This window comes from Dipodomys merriami, unplaced genomic scaffold, assembly GCF_024711535.1.
Source record: "Dipodomys merriami isolate MVZ:Mamm:240054 unplaced genomic scaffold, mDipMer1.0.p SCAF_49, whole genome shotgun sequence".
Taxonomy (NCBI): Eukaryota; Metazoa; Chordata; class Mammalia; order Rodentia; family Heteromyidae; genus Dipodomys; species Dipodomys merriami.
In genome coordinates, this window is record NW_027206057.1 from 2,304,704 (window position 1) to 2,328,584 (window position 23,881).

At 38.8% G+C, this 23,881-nt stretch overlaps 1 protein-coding gene across 5 annotated transcripts in view; it reads left to right on the forward strand.

Annotated features, from left to right (window-relative positions):
• Myo1b (myosin IB) overlaps positions 1-23,881 on the forward strand; it is a 187,147-nt gene that overhangs the window by 80,517 nt on the left and 82,749 nt on the right. For all 5 annotated transcript variants that reach the window (XM_069995684.1, XM_069995686.1, XM_069995687.1 and 2 more), the window contains exons 4-5: positions 13,365-13,459; positions 22,043-22,147. In XM_069995684.1, coding sequence (XP_069851785.1) covers positions 13,365-13,459; positions 22,043-22,147 — 200 coding nt within the window. The remainder of the gene's footprint in view (positions 1-13,364; positions 13,460-22,042; positions 22,148-23,881) is intronic.

A 23,881-nucleotide genomic window follows, 5' to 3' on the forward strand; every position in this document is an offset into this window, starting at 1 on the left:
TAGAGGTCTATATCTCTTTAAACTTGCTTCTTTGAGCCTGGTCATGCTTTGTTTTTTTGTTTTTCAGAGTCTTTCTGTGTAGCACAGGGTAGCTTTGAACTCTCAGTCCTCTTGTTTAGCCTCCCAAGTGCTGTGATTACAGACATGAACCCCTTCTTTTCTTTGAGTATTTTAAACTCATAAACCTATTTCTAAACACGAATGTCCAACGTTTCTTTTGATTTTTCCTTTATTTGGCCATTAATAATTAACCTAAATTGATACTCAAACAAACTTTGAAGTTGTCTTATATTAATGTTGTCGCTTAACTGTTTTTTCTGGAATAAGAGAAAAGACAATGTCAGGACTCATTTCAGCCAATTAATTCTAAGTATAGCCTATGTATCAAGCACTGTGCCTAGGTACTTATTTGATAGACAGTTTGAGAAACTGAACAAAAATGTGTCCCAAACTTCTAATGGGATTTTATAAAGTTATAGGAAAGGAAATCCTCAAGTAAGGTTTGAGGCAGGGCTATCCAAGGAGAGGAAACATGAAAGCTAGTTGGCCTGTCTTGCTTTGTAGACTTTGAACATCTGTGAGAAATGAAAATCCTTAAGGTTCGGTTCTGTATGGAGTGGCTTTCCTGGTTTCTACCTCTAAGTAACCAGAAATTGGTTCGAACATACAAATAAGACATTTTTGTCTTAGAGCTTATATTGATTATATTCTGTAATAAAAACATAAACAGATATTGTGTGTCGCTTCCAAAGACACTACTTTCTTCTGCTTTCAAATCTGGGGTCTTTGGCCCCCACTGTGGTGTTTTGGAAGGATTGTTAGCTTTCAGGGATTTTTAAACTCTTTAGTTCTTTTTTGTTGTTGTTGTTTTGTTCTGATCCTGGAGCTTGAACTTGGGGCCTGAGTGCTGTCCCTAGGCTTTTTTTTTTTTTTTTTTTTTTTCCCTCTTTGCTCTATCATTTTAGTCATCTTCCCCTTCCAAGTTGGTTTATTGGTGGCTAAGTAGAAATAATAGTCTCACAGACTTTCTTGCCAAGGCTGGCTTGGAACTATGATTCTCATATCTCAGCCACTTGCATAGCTAGGATTATAGGTGCCAGGCCTATTCTTCAGTCCTTAGAGTTGGCTTAAGTGGTCAGGTAGTTTCTCAAAGTTTGGTAGTTTCATTAACACTATCCAGGTCTGACTCATTGTGATGTCTGCTTACAGATCTAAGTGCTTCTTTCTGCCCAGTATCTGTGTAATCTGGAGTGCAATATTTCTAGTCATTTTCAGGTCGTTTGCCCATTTATTGATATGCATTAAACTTTCAAGCAGATCTGCATGTTCTGTATTTAGGTTCATTTTGGTACTGTGCTTTGTGTGATGGAACTATGCAAGAGATGTTTAGGGCTACCTATATTGGGCACTTTCTGTGTATCAATATTAAATCTTCATCTAGCATTAGTATAGCTTAGTAGATAAACTTACAATTTAGCTGTTGCTACTTATTCACTGTCTTCTTAAAGTCCACTCCCCTGAGTTTCTACTGAGTGATGAAGAGCAGGAGGAAATCAGGAAGAAGAGAGTGACCTCCCATCAAGGGGAAGGGAAAGGGGCCTGCCAGCCTAGTGCTGTATGCACTTGTTCATTCATACATGGCCACTTCACAGCCATTTTTGTTATGCAGACATTTTAGCATTAATTAAAAAAAAGGTACTCAAATAGTGGATAGAATAGACCTGGTTAGGTGGGCTTGCTTACCTTATTGTTGAAGCCCTTTCCTTGGGTGTGACTAAGACTTTGGAGTAAAGGAAGGAGTGGAAATGAGAACCCCTGGGAAGACTCGACCACATAAGGAGGAGCCATCGGTCATTCTAAACTCAAAGCCTAGTTATTTTCTGAGAGGCTTTCCTTTTCATAGCCTAAATCATATTCCTCTGACATCCCCTTCCCTGAATGATTTTCACTTTAAAATGTGGATTCAACTTTTATAACAGAACTTCTTTTCTATTTGGAAATCTAGAGGAAGTGTTTCCACATTTTGTCTGTGTCTTGGATTTGGATCTTAATTTGAATTAGGTATATAATCAACTGGATGGTTGGGAGGGAGTCGGTGGGCTGTGTTAAGATCCCCTTCATTTAATTCAATCCAGGTTACTTAATTACTTACTTAACAGTGTACACACAAGCTGCCCATGCCTCTGTCTGCTGCCTGAGCAAAATAAATAGGTTCTATAGGAAATCAGAGTGCTCAAAGAACCACAGTTGTTGGGGACAGAATGGATGCCACCTTGCTTTGTTGAAGAAATGCCTAAAATCAAGAAGCTAAATCTGGCCACATTAGAGACATAATAAGGAAAGGAGGAGGAATCTTGGTAATGAAAACTTGTCATTGCATTTTGACAGGTTTGTATTTTTCGTTTACCTGGCAAGTTATTTCTAGGATATTTCTTTCTGTATATGAATTGTGATAGGAGTTTAGCTTCTAATCAGGTAGACCTGGCATTCTCACTGTTGGCAATCCATTTCTCTTTCTGCATAATAATATACAAATAGAGATACATACAAACAGATACTCTGTGGTGTATATACAGTGTTCTCTATGTGTGTGTGTGTGTGTGTGTGTGTGTGTGTGTTGAATTTTGTACCTACTGTATGAAACAACTGCTGATCTAGTTCTCCTAAAAGTTATATATTTGTGACATTAATTTTATCAGGTCAGCTCCAAGTTTTAGCTCAGCTGGCTTTTGAGTCTTGCCTTGAGCACCTGCTACCTTACAGGTACTGTCCAGGGCTCCATGTAAACATCACTTGTACAGTCCCCTGAGCTTTAAAGGACAAACCAAAACTTTGAGTCGATTACTTTTTTCTACTGAGCTAGTGTTTTGTGGCGCATTTTTTTTTTTTTTTTTAACCAAGGTGATATATACTTGGGGTTTCGGTTCAAATGCCATCTCTACCCAATGCTTCCATGATGAGTATGGCCAGATGCCCCTGCACCACTGCAATATATGGTGCCAGGTAAGGTCTCCCAGCACAGTGCTGTCTGCTGTGTATGGCTCTCCTGGGCCTGATTTTGTATTGGTGTAGAGCTGTGAGGTCTCCATCATTTATTCTCTATACCTGGCTAGGTGCTCAGGGGCCACTAAATATAGTGCATGTTACATTTGATTTTTGTTAGCCTGCAAGGTTGAGTTCACTGAATAATCACAACCATTTGAGATGTGGGTGCTCATCTTAGATCAGAATGTGTGGTTCCGAGTTAGATAAAACAGATGACATCATTAAACTAAAGCTCTTGATAGTCTTGATATTGATGAAATCTGTGAAGTGAAAGGGTCTATCAAGCCATTATAGATGGTAGCCAGAGAAGAATCAGTCCTAGCCAAAGTCTCACAGTTACTAGTAGCAAGGCTAAATGGTTACACTGTACCTATATGCCAAGAACATTTTTTAAAAAATTGTAGTAGCCCAGCCTTAGTGGCTCACATCTGTGATCCAAGCTACTCAGGAGGCTGTGATGTGGAGGATTGAGATTCAGGGCTAACCTAGGCAGAAAAGACCATAAAGCTCTGTCTGAAAAATAATCAGCTAAAAGTAGGGCTGGAGGTCTGGCTCAAGTAGCATACTACTAGCTGAACAAGTAAGCTGAGTGAATGTGAGGCCCTGAGTTCAAATTCAGGTACAACCAAAATTTTAGGAAAAATAGGTAAATTCATGAATTATGTACATCGAACCTCCATATATAGCATATATAGCATATAGATGGGAGAGGTGAGGTAACACAAAGCAGCGAAACTTTGGGGTAGGAGAATAGTCCATTTAGAAGAAGTTCTTAATGCTTCTGGATTGGTTGGAGTGGCAAGTAGCATGCCATGGTGTCTGATGGACCAGCCTCTTAGGGGCTGAGTAAGGATTTTGACATACATTCAGTAATATGGAATAGTTTTTGCTAGTAGTGTAGCCCATTAGTTATTAAGTCATTAACATCCCTTATCTCTACCTCTTCATTTTCTGTTCCATTTGATGAAACTTAGGACATCTTAGGATTCTTCTCTTACAGTACACTAAGTATCAGACCAAGTGGTGCTTTTTTTGTTAGTGTGTTGTTTGTTTGTTTTGGCTCTTGTTAGGCAGATGCTCTACCCCTTGAGCCAGCCCTTTTTGCTTCAGTTATTTTTCAGGGAGGGTCTTGTGAATTCTGCCAGGGCCAATCAGTCTGAACTTTGAACCTTTTGCTTCTGCTTCCCATATAGGTGGGGTGCCAGGTATACACCACCATAGCTGGTTTGTTGGTTGAGTTGGGGGTCTTGCTACCTTTTTGCTTAGACTGGTTTCAGATCTCCACCTCCCAAGTAGCTGTGATTACAGGCATGAGCCACTGTGCCTGGCAAGGTGGTTCTTTCTAAGACTTTACATGAGCAGGGAACATCTGAGAACTTGAAATTCTTTCTTACTTTAGTGAGTATAACATTTACATTCAAAGTGAAGTTCTGAAGGTGATTAGGAACATCTTTGCTATAACTTCTGGGTTATGTGTTTCCAGGATTTAGTTGTTTGCCATAAAGGCATCAATCAAATTTGACTATTTGGGGCTGGGAAGGTGGCTCAGTGGTAGAGTGCTTGCCTTGCATGCCTGAGGCCCTGGGTTCGATTCCTCAGCACCACATAAGAAAAAAGCCGGAAGTGGCGCTGTGGCTCAAGTGGTAGAGCATTAGCCTTGAGCTGAAGAGCTGAGGGACAGCGCCCAGGCCCAGAGTTCAGGCCCCACGACCGGACCAAAAAAAAAAAAAATTAATTGTTTTGACACAACTGTTTCGCCAAAAGTAGTTTTAAAACATTTTGTTGGGAATGTTGTATTGTATTTACCTTAAGCTGAAAAGGCTGTTCTTTTAGACACAATGTAATTATTTTAATGAGAGTTGAGTACTAAAGGATGAGTGTTTGAATTCTCTTGTTCAAAGAGATACTAAAAATACCTGGAGAGCTTATTGAATTTGAATTAAGAATCCCAGTTGTCTATATGTTCTTTCCCTCAAATCAGGTATGTTTTGGTCATTTTGGACAGGGGAAATCACCTAATTTCCTCCCAGCTCTTTGTTTCCTACCAGCCCTCTTCTTACATTTTTACCTTGAGGTGCAGATATTGCAGCTCCCAAGTGATACGTCTTCAGTAAAATAATTTTTTCCCCTTTCCTGAGTGTTTTTAGGACTTGGCTGATAGGTTAACTTCTTCCTTCCATCTCCCTTTTTTTGGAAAAGCTGAGTATCTTTCCTGTTTGATGTTGAGCTTCTAGAGGGCTTCGAGAGCCCTTTCCTTGGGACCCTGCCCCTCCCTGTACAGACTCTCCTTCCACATGTTTTTCTATTTCAAAGTCTGAAGACTGAGTGAGTCAAGGCAGTAGGAGCTATCCATGCTTCTTCATTAATTTGTGAGATACAGCTCCATTGTAGCAAAGACTGACAGAGATGTACAAATATTTTGGACCCTAAGCCAAGCCGAAGCAGGATGCTGCCACTGTGGGGTTTTCCCCATGTAGTAGTTTCTTTGTGCCTCTGGCATTTCTGAGTACTGTTTTCTTTGCAGCATTTGAAGTTTTCATCAGGAAGTCCTAAGCATTACAAGGATTATACCAAATTCCACAGAGCAACTTCTAGGCCCTGAAGGCAGATGTTTCCTTCCTATGGCCTTCATATCTTAAGCCTAGTCCCTTTCCTTCCTGGGATAATTTAGTCTCGTTAAATCCCTTATCTGCTTCCAATGCTTGTTTCCAGTACCTGGCTTTGACAGTCTAGGTTGTAAAACAGCTCCTTCACATGAGTCCAAAAAGAAAGTCTATAGGGACATGGTAAACTTGAGGGAGTTTCCATTATGATTTTGATATTGGGCAAGCCTGTGGGGGTGGGGTTCATAGCACTTGGCTGTGTCCCCAAACTTCTTCATCACAAGAGGATTACAAAGACAATGTCTAAACTCTCAAAAAAAGACTGTCTAAATAGACAGCTGTGGGTTATTTTCTCTAACTTGCTTATAAACTTCTGAAATAAAGAGGTTTGCCTATTAAATCTAATGCTGAAGCAGAATGGATGTTACCATAATTGCTTGACATATAGCACATGTGAACCATCTTGTTGGTGTAAAACATTCACGTATTATGATTCTGTCCCAAGTTGTTGTACTTGACTGTTAGGGTTAAAATATCTATCTTATCTATCCTATCTATCTATCTATCTATCTATCTATCTATCTATCTATCTATCTATCTATCTATCTATCTACCTACCTACCTACCTACCTACCTACCTACCTACCTACCTATATACCTATCTAGATACATATTTTGAGTGACCCATTAAAAAAATGAGAGACTTGACAAACATTGAGTTTGATCCAGGCATCAGTGAAATACACTCTAAGGAGAGGGTCTGTTTTTTTGAAAACCATTAATAGTTCAAAGGAAGAAGAAACATTTTTTTATGTTTGTTTGTCATATCCTGTTTTAAAGCCTGACTTTTAAGCTTTAAATGCTTTACTATTATCATTCCAGAACAGATGTCATCTTCAAATGATTCACCCCAATGATACTATTTCTATTTCCTATCCAGTAAAAACAAGCCTTTCTGGTTAATGAGCCCAGAGAAAGCAATGTGATGACAATATATCTCTGTGTGTGTGTGTGTGTGTGTGTGTGTGTGTGTGTGTGTGTGTGTGTGTGTGTGTGTGTGTGTGTGTGTGTGTGTATGTATGTATGTATGTGTATATGTGTGTATGTATATATATATGCATAAGATGAACTTAGAGATTAAATGCTGAGGGCTGGAAGTATGTCTCAGGTGGTAGAGTACTGTCCTATAGATGCAGAAGTCAAGTTCAGACTTTAGTACTGTAGATAAAATGGGAATTAAATGTTAGTAAAATATTTATAGAAAAATTGAAGATCATTTTAGAGACAAGTCTTATATGCTGTTATTTATATTTCATGTCATGGCCTGGCATCTTCCTTATATTGTTACTGCAACTAGGGATTTCTTCAAGTTTGGATGTAGAGGGGGGAAGTACAGTGTCTTTTTTAAAACCAGTTATTTTTGCATGTTTTAAGTGAGTTTCTGTAGATAGCATATCTTGCTCTTATACCCAAGTTAACATTTTAGTTGGCATACTTTGCTACATTAACATTTAATGTACTTATATAGTTGACCTAGTTTACTGCTTACTTCCTGTTCTCTTTTGTTTCTCCTTTCCTACCATCTTTTGGAATATTATTTTATAAAAAATTTATGATTGAACCTTTTCACTTGAAAATTTACAAAAGTTTTCATGTTTTTGGTCGTAGGTCTTTGTGTTATTATTTTAGTGACTGATTAAGGATTTTAATATACATCCTTGCATCTTCAGAGCTTGATTTAAAATGTAGGAACCTTGCAATCCATCTTTCCCCAATGCCATCCTTTATATTTGTTTTCACATCTTTCCTTTTTATATCATAGTGTGAAATATGCCCATTTTTACTTGTGGGGTTTACTTGTGTTCTTTATTTTCTCTTGCTCTGAAACTGAGATTGCTAGGACTGCTTACCAGTGGTGTGGCTACAAGGAGATGTAGTATGTAAATACATATTTAGCATGTGGATCCAGGGTGAGAAACCAGAGGATAGAAGGACAGATAGCTATGGTGACTTCGTTTCCCCAGTTTTCCTGTAAAATGTAATGGAGTGACTGTCTTGTGGAATTGAGCAGGTTCATACTTTATAATGTTTCTCAAGTAAGAATTTGAGACAATTTTAGATAAAGATATCTACAAAAGCAAAGCTAGTGACTCTCCTTAAAGAGCAAAATAACTTAAGTTTCTCCTATTCTTTGTCTAAGTCCCTGGAGACCATCACCAACTCAGTCCACCTTGACTGGGTTGAAAGCTAAGTTAAAATGGGCGAAGCATATTTTAGACACAATTTTGGTTACTTAGTTTAGAAACAGTTAATTTTTAGGGGTGACCTGTTTGTTTTAGAAGGGAGAAGAAAACGTTGAGATTTATAGATGAGAATTTTGAGACGGAGCTATTTCAAGAGAATTGAATTCAGAAGGGGTATTCCCTAGTGTCATTTAAAAAGTCCTCTGGGAACCAGGATGCCATGAAAGAGAATGCCATTTTTGAAAGCTTTGGAAGAAAAACAGTTGGAAATAAAATGGGTAGAACTAGTTATCTGAGTTCAGGAGAATTTCCTGAGAAAAATTCTGTTCTGTTCTGCTCTTTTCTGTTAAACACTTTGTCAAAGAGAATCAATGGAAAGTTCTCCAAAGGGACTTGATTTCTCAAGTGACTCATTAGGGACGAATTGCAGAGGCTGAAGGACTGAGTGGTGCCAGGGGGAGGGGGAGCTTTGGGTAGTGGTAGCATTTGTTGTACTTGAGGACTGCCAATATCTTCTCTGCTTTGCATTTGAGGTGAAGCAAACTTAGCAAGGAAATGGCAGGGTGGGTGGAACACAGAGAATTTGGGGGGGAGACGCCCTGCTATTGCCTGTGATGACCATGCAGGAAGAACCACTGTGATTAACACTGAGCAGAAATAAGATGGAAGAGGAACATAAATACCAGCTGGGCAGTTTTAAATGTGCAACCCAACATTCCACCCTGACAGAAATAACAGATGAGCCCCAAGCCAACCTTCTAAAGCTAAAAGTGATAGATACAGCTGTTTGGAAGTAAGTGGTAGATATACATGGTATTGGGCAAAATTTGGTTCAGTGAACAGCTGTGTAGCTGATCTGGAGCTGAGGGGAATACTGCATGTAAACGTCAGGCTGACCCTATTCTTAGAGAGCTTAACTGGATGACAGAACCCATGCTCTTGATGTGGTGCCACAGAAACCATGCTCACCCCCTTTACGTTATCATCATTATATTATAATTAACCGCTCATTTCTGTGTATGGGAAATAACAATGCTGACATGGTCACAAAATAATGAGGAGCATATGGGTCATGACTGGTTTTAACTAAAAACTTTTCTGAGGATTTATTTAGGTTCCTTAATTATAGAGATGCTTGAAGGACTGGCATGTGGTTTTATTTTGTAGTTAAAAATGTTCGTTTTAGGAATGGGCACTTATTCATGTTGCCAGAGAGGAAGAGGAGACAAACCAGAAGAGGGCTATGTATGTAGGACCCTTCCCTTTGATCATTAAAACAGAAGTCAAGTGTAAAAGGTAAATATGATGACATATGTACAGTACTTGAGATGGGTGTGTCAGTGGCACAAGTCAGCATTCCCAGTGCTGAAGTACTGTAGCTGATAAATTTTCATGGCAATCTCTAGAGTCCTGAAAGAATAAATAATCTCTTTTAGCCTGTTATGTAAAATTATTGTTCCATTAGGTGAATCAAGCCCTATCTTTGGGGATAGTGGTTAAAAACAGTTGGCTGTCTGTTTCCATGTATGTAACAAACCTCAGATAAACTAATACTAGGAAAAAAATGTGTCTGTACTGATCCATGCAGGTGGTTTTTGTCATTATTCCTTAAACAGTATAGTATTACAACTGTTTGCCTAGCATTGGCATTGTGTTAGGTACTCTGGGTACTTCAATTCTATAGGAAGATGGTCACAGGTGAGGCAAACACTGGATCATCTTAGATAAGTGGCTTGAGCAACCTAGGTGTTGTGTGTGTGTGTGTGTGTGTGTGTGTGTGTGTGTGTGTGTGTGTGTGTTTGTGTGTGTGTGTGTGTGTTTGTGTGTGTGTGTGTGTGTGTTTAAATTTTAAAAAATGAGGTGGAAAGTTGGGGAAGGTTCCTGGAGATGAGCACCATGGATACTGAGCAATCACTATTTCAAAATGGACCCACAAGAAAAAAATAAGTCTTCAACTTTAACTTAAATTATATTCATGGTAGAGTCCTTTGGTGATCTCCAGCCTCTTGTGTATATGTGGGGCGGGGGGGGGGTAATGTATGGGTAGTGGGGAGGAGTGATTGGTTGATTGAAGCAATTTGAAGCAATTTTCTATTACTTCTGATCCAATATTGATATAAATATATATTCAGTCCTGGCATTATATGAACAAAGGTTTGTTTTAAATGATCCATAAAGAGTTCAGTAAATGTGTATGCCAGAAAACTTCATTTGTACACACTATAATGTACTTTCCTGCATTTCTTACAAGGTAACAATAACAATAACAACAACAACAACAACAACAACGAAAGGGTATGAGGAGCAAATGGAAGGAGGACCAAGGCTAATAAGAATTCTAAGAAGGGTTTTCCTTTCATTATTATGGAAGAAATAATTTCTGAATGTTTGCCCTTTTCATAAAGCTCACTCCAGAAGTGCCTATGGTGCTGCTTGGAGAGAATCTACTCATTCATCCATGCGTTCATGTCTTGGTATTAATTACATTTTATGCTTGTAGCACTGTGGAAAGTACAGAGATTAATTGGATAGAAAGCCTCTGCTCTAGAAGAGCTTGTGTTCTTGTATAGGATCAGAAGAACTGGATATAACTAATTATAACACAGAAAATGTTAAAACACATATTTAGGGCTTTATATTTCAAGAACATCTTAATATACTGTTATTGATTCTTCCAATTAATTGGCTAAAATCTGCATTTTATACATAGAGAAACTAAAGTTTTTTGGAGTGAATGACTTGCTGGAGGCCATATAGGTAAAGTTGTCCATCTGAAAGCCATATCTAGACTGCGTGTGCCTCCATCCTATCCCTGTGTGTAGTGGTACAAGGAAGGGATGAGGGAATTAGAAACACCTGGGAAGTTAGAAAATGCTGTTAGAAGGTTACCAAGGCCACTGAGACATTGTGGATCTTGAGTAAGACTTTGGTTATGTAGAGAATTGTTGGAAAGGCTTTGAGGGACAGAAAGAGTTCAGTGTGCACTGTTCAAATGAACAAGCAAAGAGCAACCTGATACTTAAAAAGACCCTGGGTCCCTGGTTGTTGTTGTTGTTGTTGGTTGTAGGGCTTGAACTCAGCTTGGACATTGTCCCTGAGCTTCTATGCTCAAGGCTAGCTAGCATTCTACCACTTTGAGCTATAGCACCACTTCCAGTTTTCTGATGGTTCATTTGAGATACGACTCTCATGGACTTTCCTGTCTGGGCTGTCTTTGAACTGCAAGATCCTCAGATCTCAGCCTCCTTAGTAGCTAGGATTACAGACGTGAGCCATCAGCTCCTGGAGATATTTTTTCTTTGGAGATATATTTTTTTAAATTATGTTTCCTTCTAGGTCTTTCTCCTTCCTTATATTCATATATTCACTCAACAAATGCACTTAGAATGCATTTGTACCTGCAATGAGAGTTACAAGCCAAATCACTCTCCTCTAACATCTTCCAGAAGTCAAGCCAGAAGATAAGGTATAATAGCAAGTATCTCTAAGAGAACATGATGAAAGGGAGAAGATGGCGGTTCATGGTGTTAGTTCAAGTTATGACCCTCCTGAGAAAGGGAGTCAGGGGTCATAAGCTTCTCATGCCCCTTTTTCAGGATGGCTTTCTCTCAGTAGGTTATCAAGTTGAAGTACTGTTTTGAGCATTAGATCTGATTAAGAAAACCAGGATACCTCTTCTCAGTTCTTGGCCCATTAATGGGTCCAGTAAACAAATTGTCAGTGTTAAGCCTCCATATGCCTTCTAAAGAAAAACAGACGTCCTTAACTGGTGTAGACAGCCCCCTTTATTGTCTGTTGGGCCAAGGTTAATCAGACTCCCTGCCTTCAGACCATGCTCTCCCACACGCCCCTGCTAGTAGGTCAAAATGCAGGAACACTGTATCCTGGTAGTGATCAGGAGGAGTGGTCAGTCCTGGCTCTACTGTTCACACTGGCAGTTGTTAATGTCCTTGCTTTGTGTTTAGGGACTGTTCTAGTACATGGTAAATGTGACTGTTCTTAGTTAAAATTACTGTCTGACCTCCATGTTTGCTCTGCATTCGTAATTTCCTGTTTACAGTCCTGTGATGTGGCTGCCTGTTCCCTCTGTGTTCTTAATTTGGGTCTGCCTATCTGCAGCTTGTCTCTTAATCTTTCCCCCTGTATCTTGCTTTCTAGTAATATGAAAGCACGCATAGCCCACCTGCCTCCGTGATGTTTTAGTCTTTGTGCCTAAAAGCCCTTTGTTTTGCAAATTCATTTGGTTTTTCCACCTCTTCCCTCTTGAGGTTTCTATCCTATTTTGGGATGCTTTGCATGCCTCTCTCCCCCCAGTACTGTGAATTAAACATGATAGGCACGCTCTCTACCACTTGAGCTGTCTACTACTTCTTATTTTGTTGTTTTAATTAATTAATTTTTAGTGCTGGTCTTGGGGCCTGAAGTCAGGGCCTGGGCATTGTCTCTTAGCCCTTTTTCTCAAAGGGCTTTTTGGTGGCTAATCGAACATAAGAGTTCCACACACTTTCTGCCCAGGCTGGCTTTGAACTTTAATCCTCAGATCTCTACTTCCTGAGTATCTAGGATTACAGATGTAAGTCACTGGCACCCAAGTTTTTATTTTTTGTTTTAGAGATGGGACTTCAACCTTTCTGGGCTGACCATAAATTCATCAGTACTACTAGTAGCTGAGTTTAATTGTACGCTACCATCCTTTATGCACATTTCTTATTCATCTTAGCATATTGACTAACCATTTTTTTTGTTTGCTCTTTATTTTGTTCTCATGAGGGAGGCTGAGTATTACATCCATAATCCCAGATTATACTTATTGCATACTAGACCCTCAATTATTACTTGATAACAAATAAAAAGGAGGAAATTCATCTATTTCAGTATTATCATGCTGCCCAAAGTATTTTTTTATTTAACTGGAAAGGATGATTTGTTAATGCATTTTGAGGAGCAGAAGGCCAACAGGAGGACGGGCCTAGCCTGCCTTCATAGGGAACCTCTACCATTGCAAGGTAGGGTGAGACCCTGCAGAGTTTGGGACTGGATTAGAACCACAAGAAGCCCAATTGTGACTTCGGTGTCTTACCAATTCCATCATTTATTGTAAAGACAATGATTTTCTGTTTTATTTTGTCTACTTGTAGGTGTTTCCTTGCTATATCAAAACTCCAGTGAACATTATAATCTCAACATGTTTCATTTGTGGACCTGTGATATGACATTGACTTAGCTTAGGAGTACAATAAGGTGGTGCAACTTTGGCTAATAGAAAATGTATGGAAAAAGTAATATGGGCAACAAAGTAGGGCTCTATTGACATATGATGTATTTTAAGAATTTGAAAGAAATAAAATGCAATAACCTCGCCTATTCCCCAGAGAAAATCATAATCTCTCTTTAAAGAATCCAGAGTTACATCTGATAAAAACACACTAACAAGCTGAATGCTAAAGAATTTTTTCCCCATTCTCCCCTGCAGCTTTGCCCTATCAGATGAAGCATACAGATCCCTCCGAGATCAAGATAAAGACCAATGTATTCTCATTACCGGGGAAAGTGGAGCAGGAAAAACAGGTGAGGCCACCACCAGACAAGCTGACCTTCTGTGGAAGGGAAATGTTGCATAGAAGGACAACAAAGAAAACCAGGAGACCTCAATAGCCGCACACACATTGTCACAGGCCACTGTGAGTGAGCTCTGCTTTGCCAGAGTCTATGACATGGTCAGGTAGTGTTCAGTGTGAATTGGGCAGGGTATCACCAGGGTCCCATAATGTGGTGTCTAGTTGGATTCTGACCTTTTTTTTTGGGCGGGGGGGGGGGTGGGGGGTCGGTCATGGGACTGAATTCTGGGCCTGGGTGCTGTCCCTCAGCTCTTCAGATCAAGGCTAGCACCCTACCACTTGAGTCACAGCACCACTTCTGGTTTTCTGGTGGTTTATTGGAGATAAGAGTCTCACGACCTTTCCCGCCTGGGCTGGCTTTGAACTGAGATCCTCAGCTCTCAGCTTCCTGAGTAACTAGGATTACAGGCCTCAGGCTCCCGTTGCCTGGATTCTGGATTCAGGCCTTTCTAATGCAGGCTGTGGGGGGTGCATCACAGCCTTTCATTTACTTGATGCCAAAGCCTCTGTGCCTTACAGAGTTAGAGCACTTCTGCAAAACATGCTAAACTCCTCCTGCACTGGGAAGCCATAACTACACCTTATCTCTGCTAAAAAGTGAGAAAGGACATTGGACATACTAATCTCACTCTATAGTTTCCCTCTGATGTTGAAAGGATTGAATATTTTATATGTGTTTTTTCTTTACAAAAAAAATACATGAAAACTCTTACTACTATCCTACAGCCTCTTTTTATAGCCACTGTTTGACTATTTAGATTTTTTTTTAACTTGTGGGAACTTGAGCCTGACATGGTCATCTGGGACAATGCTTTTATCCCTTTCTTGTCACTGCCCAGTCCTGTCATGTGAACCAGATTTCATTCTTAGAAGCAATGCAGCTTCCTGTTTGTCTCCAAGCTGACATTGTGTGGAAAACCACACAGAAGTTTAAAATATGGATGTCTTTTCTTTCCTTTCATTTTGCATTCTGACTTAAGAGTTATTTGTTCACTTGGTTTGCAAATACCTAATTACCATTTTCAAAATCAAAGAAGAATCAGGCTAGACAAATAAAAAATTCAACCTTTCACCAGAGACATTTATATTTTGGTATCTTGTATCTCCTGGCACCCATGCTTTTGATGATGTCTGCTATACTACCTGTTTGCTTCTGATAGCTTCCTTTTCATTTTCACTTGGGAAGAAGACATGAAAATATTCCCAAACCTCTTAAGTTCTTTAGTTTTTTTTTTGAACTTGAACCTTCTTCATGACTAATGCTATATGTTTTTCTGATTGTATCAATTTGTTCCTAAGTGAGTCATGAGAAGTGGGTATGATTGGTTCTGGCTAGTTCTTCATTTCCCTTGGAACATATATTCCAAGAAGGCAGAAGGCCCGCTAATTAGCCCTGTCCATTATGATGTTCTCCTTCTCAGAACTGTTCACTGTACCTCCTGCTCCTCGAACAGAGTCTTATCTCCTAGTGGGCTCATGGGTTCCTTACTGAAAATCTGAGCAGAGGTGGCTGGTGCTGTTTCACAGTGTTAGCATTCATGCTTTCTAGCAAAAAACAAAACAAAAACCCTCCAAATACCTCAGTGCCTCTTAGTAGCTGTTTGTCCTTTTTGTGTAGTTTCCTCTTCTTATTTTTCCTGCTCAGTAACTTGCCCTGTTGCTTTACCCCAACCACCATTTGAAATCTTTTCTCTCTGTCTGCGTTCCTGGGTTTCATCCTTCCTAGGTCCTTGTTGTCTGTCTGCTGCAGAATGGATGGATGTCTCACAGGGCTGCCATTCTACTTGCAGCACACTAGAGTTAGGAGCCCGGGGTAGTGTCAACTTAAAAAGCAGGGCTTTTTATGTTGACACTATTTTTCTATGTTACCTCTCTTCCCAGCCATGGCTGACAGGTATTAGCAAAATGATATAAAAGAAGGCATAGAAAATACAAGCCCTAATATTTCATTTTAGTTTCAACAGACAAAACAAACTTTTCAAATTGCTATAATTTTAAAGCCTCCTCTTATAAGTAGACTCAATAGTCTGTGAATTGGCCGGCCTTGAGCAGTCGTGGTGGCTTCAAGCATTTTTGTAATTACTGAGTTATTGTGCTCCTAGAACTCCTCATGAACTGTATTCTTGGGTGCTTTAGTCGCCCATCATTCCTAAACCTCCTATAGTGGGAAATGGATACTGTTCCCCATAGCTGTCTTTACATTGTCACTCCTTGGTGGCTGCTACCCTTGAGCCCTTCTTTTCAGTATCTCCTACCACTCTGGAAAGAGACACCTGTGTTTTACTGAATTGCTCCTATCTTTTTCTGTGTTCTTTTCTTTTTTGAAATCGGTGAATGAAAATTGGCTTCAGATTTGACTGTTGTTTTAAATGGCCACTAAGACTCCTATGCTGAGTGAAGTCTAGATTTTGTGTGTTGTTCAAAAGTCTCTTATTTTGTGAAGATAACTTAAGGGAGATGAAATGATGGAAGATAATGTAGACAATATGGGAACTTTTGGAGAAAGAGGGTTTCATCTCAACTCTTGAGGAAAGAAGGAAGCCAGATGACTTTTCAAATGTTCTATCATCTTATTCTCAGATTTAACAATTTTATTTTTTAGCTCATGTAGTTATTAACATTTTGTGTGCGTAAATAAATGTGAAAAGCAAATAAATGGAACTAGAACTGACATATACTGAGGATCTAGAATGTGCTACATACTTTATATCGAGTATCTCTTTTAATTTAGAATCTGTACTTCATGGTTTATAAAGAACTACAGTGCACAGTGTAGTGTTAGAGGGCTTATTTTATATGAAGTAATTAATTTAACTAGGTCATTACCCGGCAAACCCCCCCCCCCCCAGCAGATGGTGATATGATTGGTCTTAAACATTGGAGACGCTCTTAAGCTGCTGGGTTATATAACATGGGCACTTAGGGAGAGGCATGAACTCTTTGAGTCCTTTTGGGTGCTATTTAATTCATCAACTGCTGTGCTAAATAAAAAATTCATCATGCCTCATAAAAGTGCCCAAGTATTTCTAGGCAGTGAACTCACAATTCACTACCGTGGATACAGATAATTTGTGGCAGGCTATTCAGGCATGGCTAGGGGGCAGGGAAGCAGAGCATGAGGGAGCCATCAGAGCTACATTCTTCCAAGGACATTGGAATAAATCTCTGTGCCTAAGAGAGGATCTTGACATAAGAAAACATTATAAATTATTTAGTTTCTAACTTTACGGTTACATCAGTTTCTAGGAACTCATCAGCCGTCTGCTAGAAGAGTTTTGCAGCTTGCCTAGCTCATTAAGACCTTTAGATCTAAACCCCAAATGACCTTGTCCTACTTTGTGTCTTTGATAGTTCTCCGACTGTCAGTGACAGAGATGCCACTGATTTACTGTAGCCTAAACACAGATGAGTGTCGCACACCACTGAAAATATCCATATTGAAGCAGAATAGCTAAGCTGACTCAAGGACAAAATATAGCAAGCTTCTGTTTTTTCTTTTTTCCTCTTCTCCAGGTAGGAGAGAGCCACATGTTTTGTATGAAATACTAGAGATTCTCTAGTGCTCTTTTAGAAGTAGGAGACATGAAATTTTATTTCAATGAAAATATCACTCTTATTTAGTAAGGCTGCATTTCCTATTGCAAGACCTAGGCTTTAATATTTTCTGGTTGGAACAGTTGCTGGCTGCTTGTCCCATCAATTTGGATGTACTGCAGATGGGTTCTATTGCAGTCTTGTGGACTCAGGACTGCTAAAAAGGATGTTCTTCTAGATGGCTTATTTCATATTACACAAACATGGCCTTGTTGATATAATAAGTAGTCTTACTCTAGTTTCTAAACCACCAGAACTGCCTATGCTTGGCCCGTAGAACAACTTAGTATCTTAGCTTAAGGATAATAATAAATCAGTGTTGTATGTAAAAGAGTAGCCCCTTTTCTATGTGTACTATGACATCTGTAATGTGATCTGTGAGTGATCTGCAAATGACACACATGATCAGAAAACACCCCTAGAAACCTATTGACATCCAGATTTATTTGAATCACTGAAAGTCATCTCAAAATAAGCAGTGCTTATTCCTATTTTTTTCCCAACACAACAATGGAATCTAGTTAACATGGAGTTTTTTTTTGTTTTGTTTTGTTTTGTTTTGTTTTTTTTGCCAGTCCTGAGACACTCAGGCCTGGGCACTGTCCCTGAGCTTCTTTTGCTCAAGGCTAGTATTCTATCACCTGAGCCACAGTGCCACTTCTGGCTTTTTTGTTTATGTGATACTGAGGAATTGAACCCTGGGCTTCATGAATTCTAGGCAAACATTCTACCACTAAGCCACATTCCCAGCCCACTTGGAGAGATTTTTTTTATGTTCTAGGAGTGAAATTTCCAAGCTTTGTATCCTAGACCAATGTCCTTAATTGAAACAATTTCTTTTTCCTTTTCCTTTACATACTGGTCTTTCAAAGTGCAAAACTTACATGACAATGTGTAAATTCATTTATTATTCAAAACCTAAAGTAAAGTACCAAAACATACAGATTTTAATTTCTTGCTCTTACACTTATATGATGTTAAAGCCTCCTTTTATCCATATCTCTTTTCCATTGTTTGTAAAAATTCATTCTGGGCTAGATATTTTGAAAAAATATTTCAGTAATGGTCATTTGTCCATAGGTACAGAATACTCATGTTGAAACTTAAGTGCTCTACCATTTTCTGGTGAGAAAAGAGTTTAACATGAAAGACTTCATATTTTGTTTGTGTAACTGCTTGCAGATTTTAAGATTCAAGCAAGTAACCATCAGAGCCATTTGATACATACATTTGAATATGTAAAGTATTGGTGAGTTAGAGAAAGCAATAAATCAGAAATTGGTTCTAAGTATAACTATTACAGTTTGTCAATTTTAAATCCTATTTATGTTTAATAGTCAATGTAGGATAGAATTTAGATTTTGAAATATGGAGGATGACAGTCAATTTTTGATTCTCTTCAGAAATATATTTTCTATTTACAGAAGGTTAATACATGGACGTTTGACTTGTATAAATGTATAAATATTTGAATTGAGTTCCAAATTAATTTGAACTTGAACACTGAAGAAACAAAAAATGAAGCAGAAAGCAGAAAGCTTCATAAGATAACCATGAAGAAATATTATGAAAACGTCAACTGTTGGATTTTACAACTCATTCTTACTATTATTAATCATTTCGCTAAAGTAATACCTCAAGAATTGCCTAAGTTATCAAGTATATCAAGAAAAATTGTCTCTTGTAGACTGGATGAATTTGTTTGGAATTTGGGGGTTTTATTTATTTATTTTTGCCAGTGATGCTTTTCAACTTTTTTGGTGATACCTAGTACACTACCAGGTGAGCCTCTCCTTTTGCTAAATAATTGAAAATGGAGTCTTGGCAAACTATTCTGCCCAGGCTGGCTTTAGACCATAAGCCCTTTGCTCTTAGCCTTCTGACTAGTTAGGGTGATAGGCACGAACCCCCAATACCTGGCTTAAACATTTCTTTTTAATTGTCTCTTTATCCCCAGCATCCAAATGTGAATCATTAAAATGAATTCATTAACAAAATTCTGAAAATAGTGAAGAATCCTAAAAAATGTGAACATAGAACTATTTTAACAATTTGGAAAATAAAGTTAAAAACATCTTTAACTATAAAGTTAACTTAAAGTTAACTATAAAATGACTTTATATTCTTGAATTGTATTTGAAAATTGTATTTCAGTGATTTGAGTTGGTAAAAATTACTTGTAATTTCAATTAAAATAATCAAACCATTTTCATATATGAGTAGATATTTTTAGTTTATATAAGTTTGATTGCCTGATTCAAATCCTAAGGTGTCTGTTTATGGTCAGGCAGATTTGATCCTGAGAGAACTTGACCTCTTTTATTTCTGACCATTAAAAGGTCTCTTGGAAAGCCAGGTGCCAGTGGTAGGGTGGTGGCTTAGACCTGTAATCCTAGCTATTCAGGAGATTTGAGGCTAGTTAGAAACCAGCCTCCGGTAGGAAAAAATCATGAAACTATTATTTCCAATTAACAACCAAAAAAGCTGAATGTGAAGCTGTGGTTCAAGTGATAGAATGCTAACCTTGAGCATAAAAACTTAGGGATAGCACCCTGGACTGGCACAGAAAATGTGGAGGCTAAAGCATTGACCACCAAAAGATTCTTATTCATTCTTGATTCCCCTTCTTTATTGAAATGGTTGGTCCCCCTAGTCTATTCTGACAGGCCAGAATTTCCAGAATACTCCGATGGCTCTAAATTACAGATTTCACCATAGAAAGTTCATAGTTAACAGAATAAATAAAATACCCCCAGGCCTTTTATGTTTTATGTTTCTTGTAAGTTTACCTAAGAGGCAACTTATCCTTTTATCTAAAGTGCGTGTGACCTGTTTAAGATAGTTATTTTGTTCCTAAATCTTTTCTATCTCTTCTTTTTATAGTGGGTGAAAGGACAGGCTAGAAATTTATGTGAAGAAAGAATGTATACACAATAATATCTGTGACAGTAGGGAGCAAAAATGCTGCTAGGAAGGCAAAAGAATGAGGAAGCAAGCCTGGAGAGGAGTGGTTGAGGAAGTAGACTCTAAAGTTGGGAATATACATGTAACTTTTAGAGTGTTTGTACTAAGAGATGAGAAGTTTGCCCTAGGGGCAGGGCAGTCTTACCTAGACTTGAGAGCTAGTGGACCTAGAAAGGAAATACCCTGTGGTAACAAGAGTTCCACCTCAGTCATACACAGAGGGAAATGTGTCTCCCAGGACTCAAGTGAAATGATATCATATGCAGACTCTATATGAGAGGCCATGTCAGCCTGACCTGAGCAACAGGACTATGTACACATAACTTACCAGCTTTTGTATAGTAAAACCCTGAGAACAAGGGGAGATCTGGTTCATGAACTTTAAACAATAAAGAATGTGTCATGTGAGCTTGAGAAACGATGAAAAAAGGCTGTCATTGTACACCTACAGTCTGTAAAGGGAGACGGCCGCAGTCAACTGGGAGACCACCCGAGAATCTTAAGGACCCATTTTCATTATGCAGAAAGCAAATTGGAGGGGTTTTCAACACTAATTACTGAATAAGGATCCATCCTTCAGCCATAATCCACAGCTCCCTGAGATCATTTACCAGTCTCGTGCCATATATGCTTCTCCTCCAAAAGCAGTCATTTTAGGACTTGAGATGAATGCGACCTGTTTTGAGTGTGATTCTCAATGATGTGAACATCCTGTGAACTGTACTTTCAGGTTCCTCAAAGACCATAAAACACATGGCGGACAATGCATCCAAAGTGGCATTCCAGTTCTTCACGATTTTCTCAGTGATGGGAGGTGGACTGAAATCTTCCTGCAGTTCTCCCCTCAAGAAGCAGCAGTGTTAGGACTGCTGCATTACACCCTAAGCAAAGGCAACATCACTCGTGTCTGGGAAGGTCTCCTGCCCATACAGTGGCACTAGAGTACATTTGAGATAAAGCAGGTTTTAGAAGATTGGTTTGCATGCTTCAACTACTCAGACAGGGGTTTAAGTTCATTCTGCCTACATTCACAAGTTGAGCATTTCCTAGATTCTGATTATAAACTTGACAGTTCTGCAGGAAACAGATTCCATGGCAAGTAAATTTGGGGAAAACACAGATGCTAGTCTCACAATGTCATGAGCACATAAAAGCCTATAAACCCCATGATAAGGAAGCTTGTTTCACAGTATGTTACTCATTGTGGCCCCAAAGTCATTTGACTCTGGGTCACTCTTTTAACTTGGGTATCTGTTAACATTCTTGGAAATTTGATGTTTAAAGAATCAGATTCTAGGACACAGATCCGGAGAGGTAACATGTATTGATAAAACCACTGAGTATAGACTTTGTCCGCCTCTTCAATTTGAGCTAAGAAAATTTTTTGTATTTTTTTGTATTACTTTTGTTTTTTCTCAGCTTAACTTTCCGGGATACTTGTGAAGCATACAAAAAGTGGCCATGCCCTAGAGAGCTTGATCAGGTTCTCACATTAAAGCTGCTTAGTTTTGGAATTGAAGAGTAATCAATCTTGTCTTAATTGTGGTCAAACTAACATGATTTAGGAAACATTCTGAGCAGTTCTTTTCAACCTTAGAAACACATTTGGCAAAGATACTCAGGTTACCAAGTTATTCTTGGATTGACTCATTTGTAAAACAAAATATAATAGTGGAATGTACTTGATTACTTTAAGAATATAATTCTCCTGAGATTTTGTTGACTGTGTTACTAAGCAATCTTTTTAAAAGTCCAGTGATAACCTTCAAGCACAATTCCTGTTATATCTGAACCAGTGGCATGTCACTGAATTCAAATTGCACACATTGAAAAAGATTTCCCAAACATTATTTGCTCCAAGGAATAAAAAAAAAGCAACTGAAAGCACTGCTAATGTGTTCTCTCTCCCCCAGTCTTCATCACATTAAAAAAAAATTCTGTATAATTGACTAATGTGGCTTGTTTTCATCCACAGAGGCCAGCAAACTTGTTATGTCCTATGTGGCAGCTGTTTGTGGGAAAGGAGCAGAAGTTAACCAAGTCAAGGAACAGCTTTTGCAGTCCAACCCAGTCCTGGAAGGTAGGATGTTCTGTGTCGATTAGGTCAACATAACTTAAAGAGATTTAGTTTTGGGGACACTTGGTTTGCTGGGATATGTTGGCCACTGGGAAGCATGGGGAGAAATTTATGCTAAAACATCTTGAGCAAAAAAAGCTACATCCTACACACACTTCAGGTGCTTATTGAGGAAACAGTTTACTCATGCAAAACGAGCTTTCTCAACATTTTCCCCCAATTCAGTTTTTATTTGAATTAATTATCTTTTTCTTAAGAGAGATCAATTGGTTTTTGCATGTGATGGGGTAGTGCTGTTTTATCATTCAGGATAATACCTGTGGCTTGTTATTTCTGTTGTCAGGGAAACAGGACCCCATAACAGGGAAACACTTAAGGGCTAGTTTTCTTCAGGGCCATGGAAAGCTGACTGACTGTAGGGCTCTCACATTCTATAGTTAGTTCTTTGTATTAGTCAGCTCAGGCTGCAAAAACAAAATACCGCAGGCCAAATGTCTTAACAAAACAACAACAACAACAAAAACACCCACAAAAAAGCAACAACAACAAAAAAAACAACATATTTTCTTACATTTTGGGGGGCTAGAAGTCCAAGATCAAGGTGCTGACAAAGTACGTTTTCATTCTGAGCCCTTCTCTTGACTTGCAAGTAGTTGCCACCTTGTATGCTCACAAGACCTCGTTATGCATGCCTTGAGAGAGGAAGCAAGATGGAGCGGAGGTGTCTCCTCTTATAAGGGCACTAGTTCACTCCATGAGTGCACCATCCTCATGACTCCTCCAAAGCTAACTAACCTCCAAGGCTCCTCCACTCAGAACCATCATTTTGAGTTAGAACATCAACACAAGTGAGAAGAGGGGTACAGATATTTAACCCATAAGATGGTTAGAACATGAAGGTAGGGATGAATCAGGTGTATATTCATTCACACCTAAATCAGGTGTCTGAATAGGGTATAGTGTATACCTTGTATAGACAGAACCCTCACCTGTTGTACTTTTTATTCAGGGTCAGCTCCTTTTTCCCTATTGGATATGCTTCTAAGCCCTGAACATTGCCTTGACTCTGAAACACACTGTGCTTCAGTGTCAGCATTGTATTGTATGGACTTACCCTGAGTTTTTATCATTTGGGTGGAAGGGTAAGAAGACTGAAACATCTATTGGTTTTGATCTTTTTACTCCTCAGTACCTTAACTAATGAAGAAGCTATAGAAAATGACATCTCTTTATTTAACTGTTTCAAGATTTGGATTTTGTTTTGTTTTTCTGGTTCTAGTACTGGAGTTTGACCTCAGGAGCCTGGATGCTGTCCCTCACGTCTTTACTTCAGGATTTTTCCCCCCTGGTTTATTGGAGATAAGAGTCTCCTGGATCTTAGCCTCCTGAGTAGTTAGGATTACAGGCATGAGGCACCAGTGCCCAGCTGGAAATATAGAATTTCATATCCTTCCCTAGACCCACTGACTCTGAGTCTGCCTTTAATAAGATCTTTAGGTGATAGGGTTGCATGTTAAAGTTTGAGATGTACTGCATCAAATAGGTGTTCCTTCTATATATATGTCTTAAGTTTATACCTCTTAATAATAATAATAATCACCCTGTTGCCATTTTCCCAGGTGAATTTGCTGGAGTTTTGTAAACAGGCATGAAAAAGCAACCTTCTCACCTAATCATTCTGTTTTCACCTTTGTTAATAGGAGCATTCTCAACCTGGGGCAGTATCGCCATGTGATT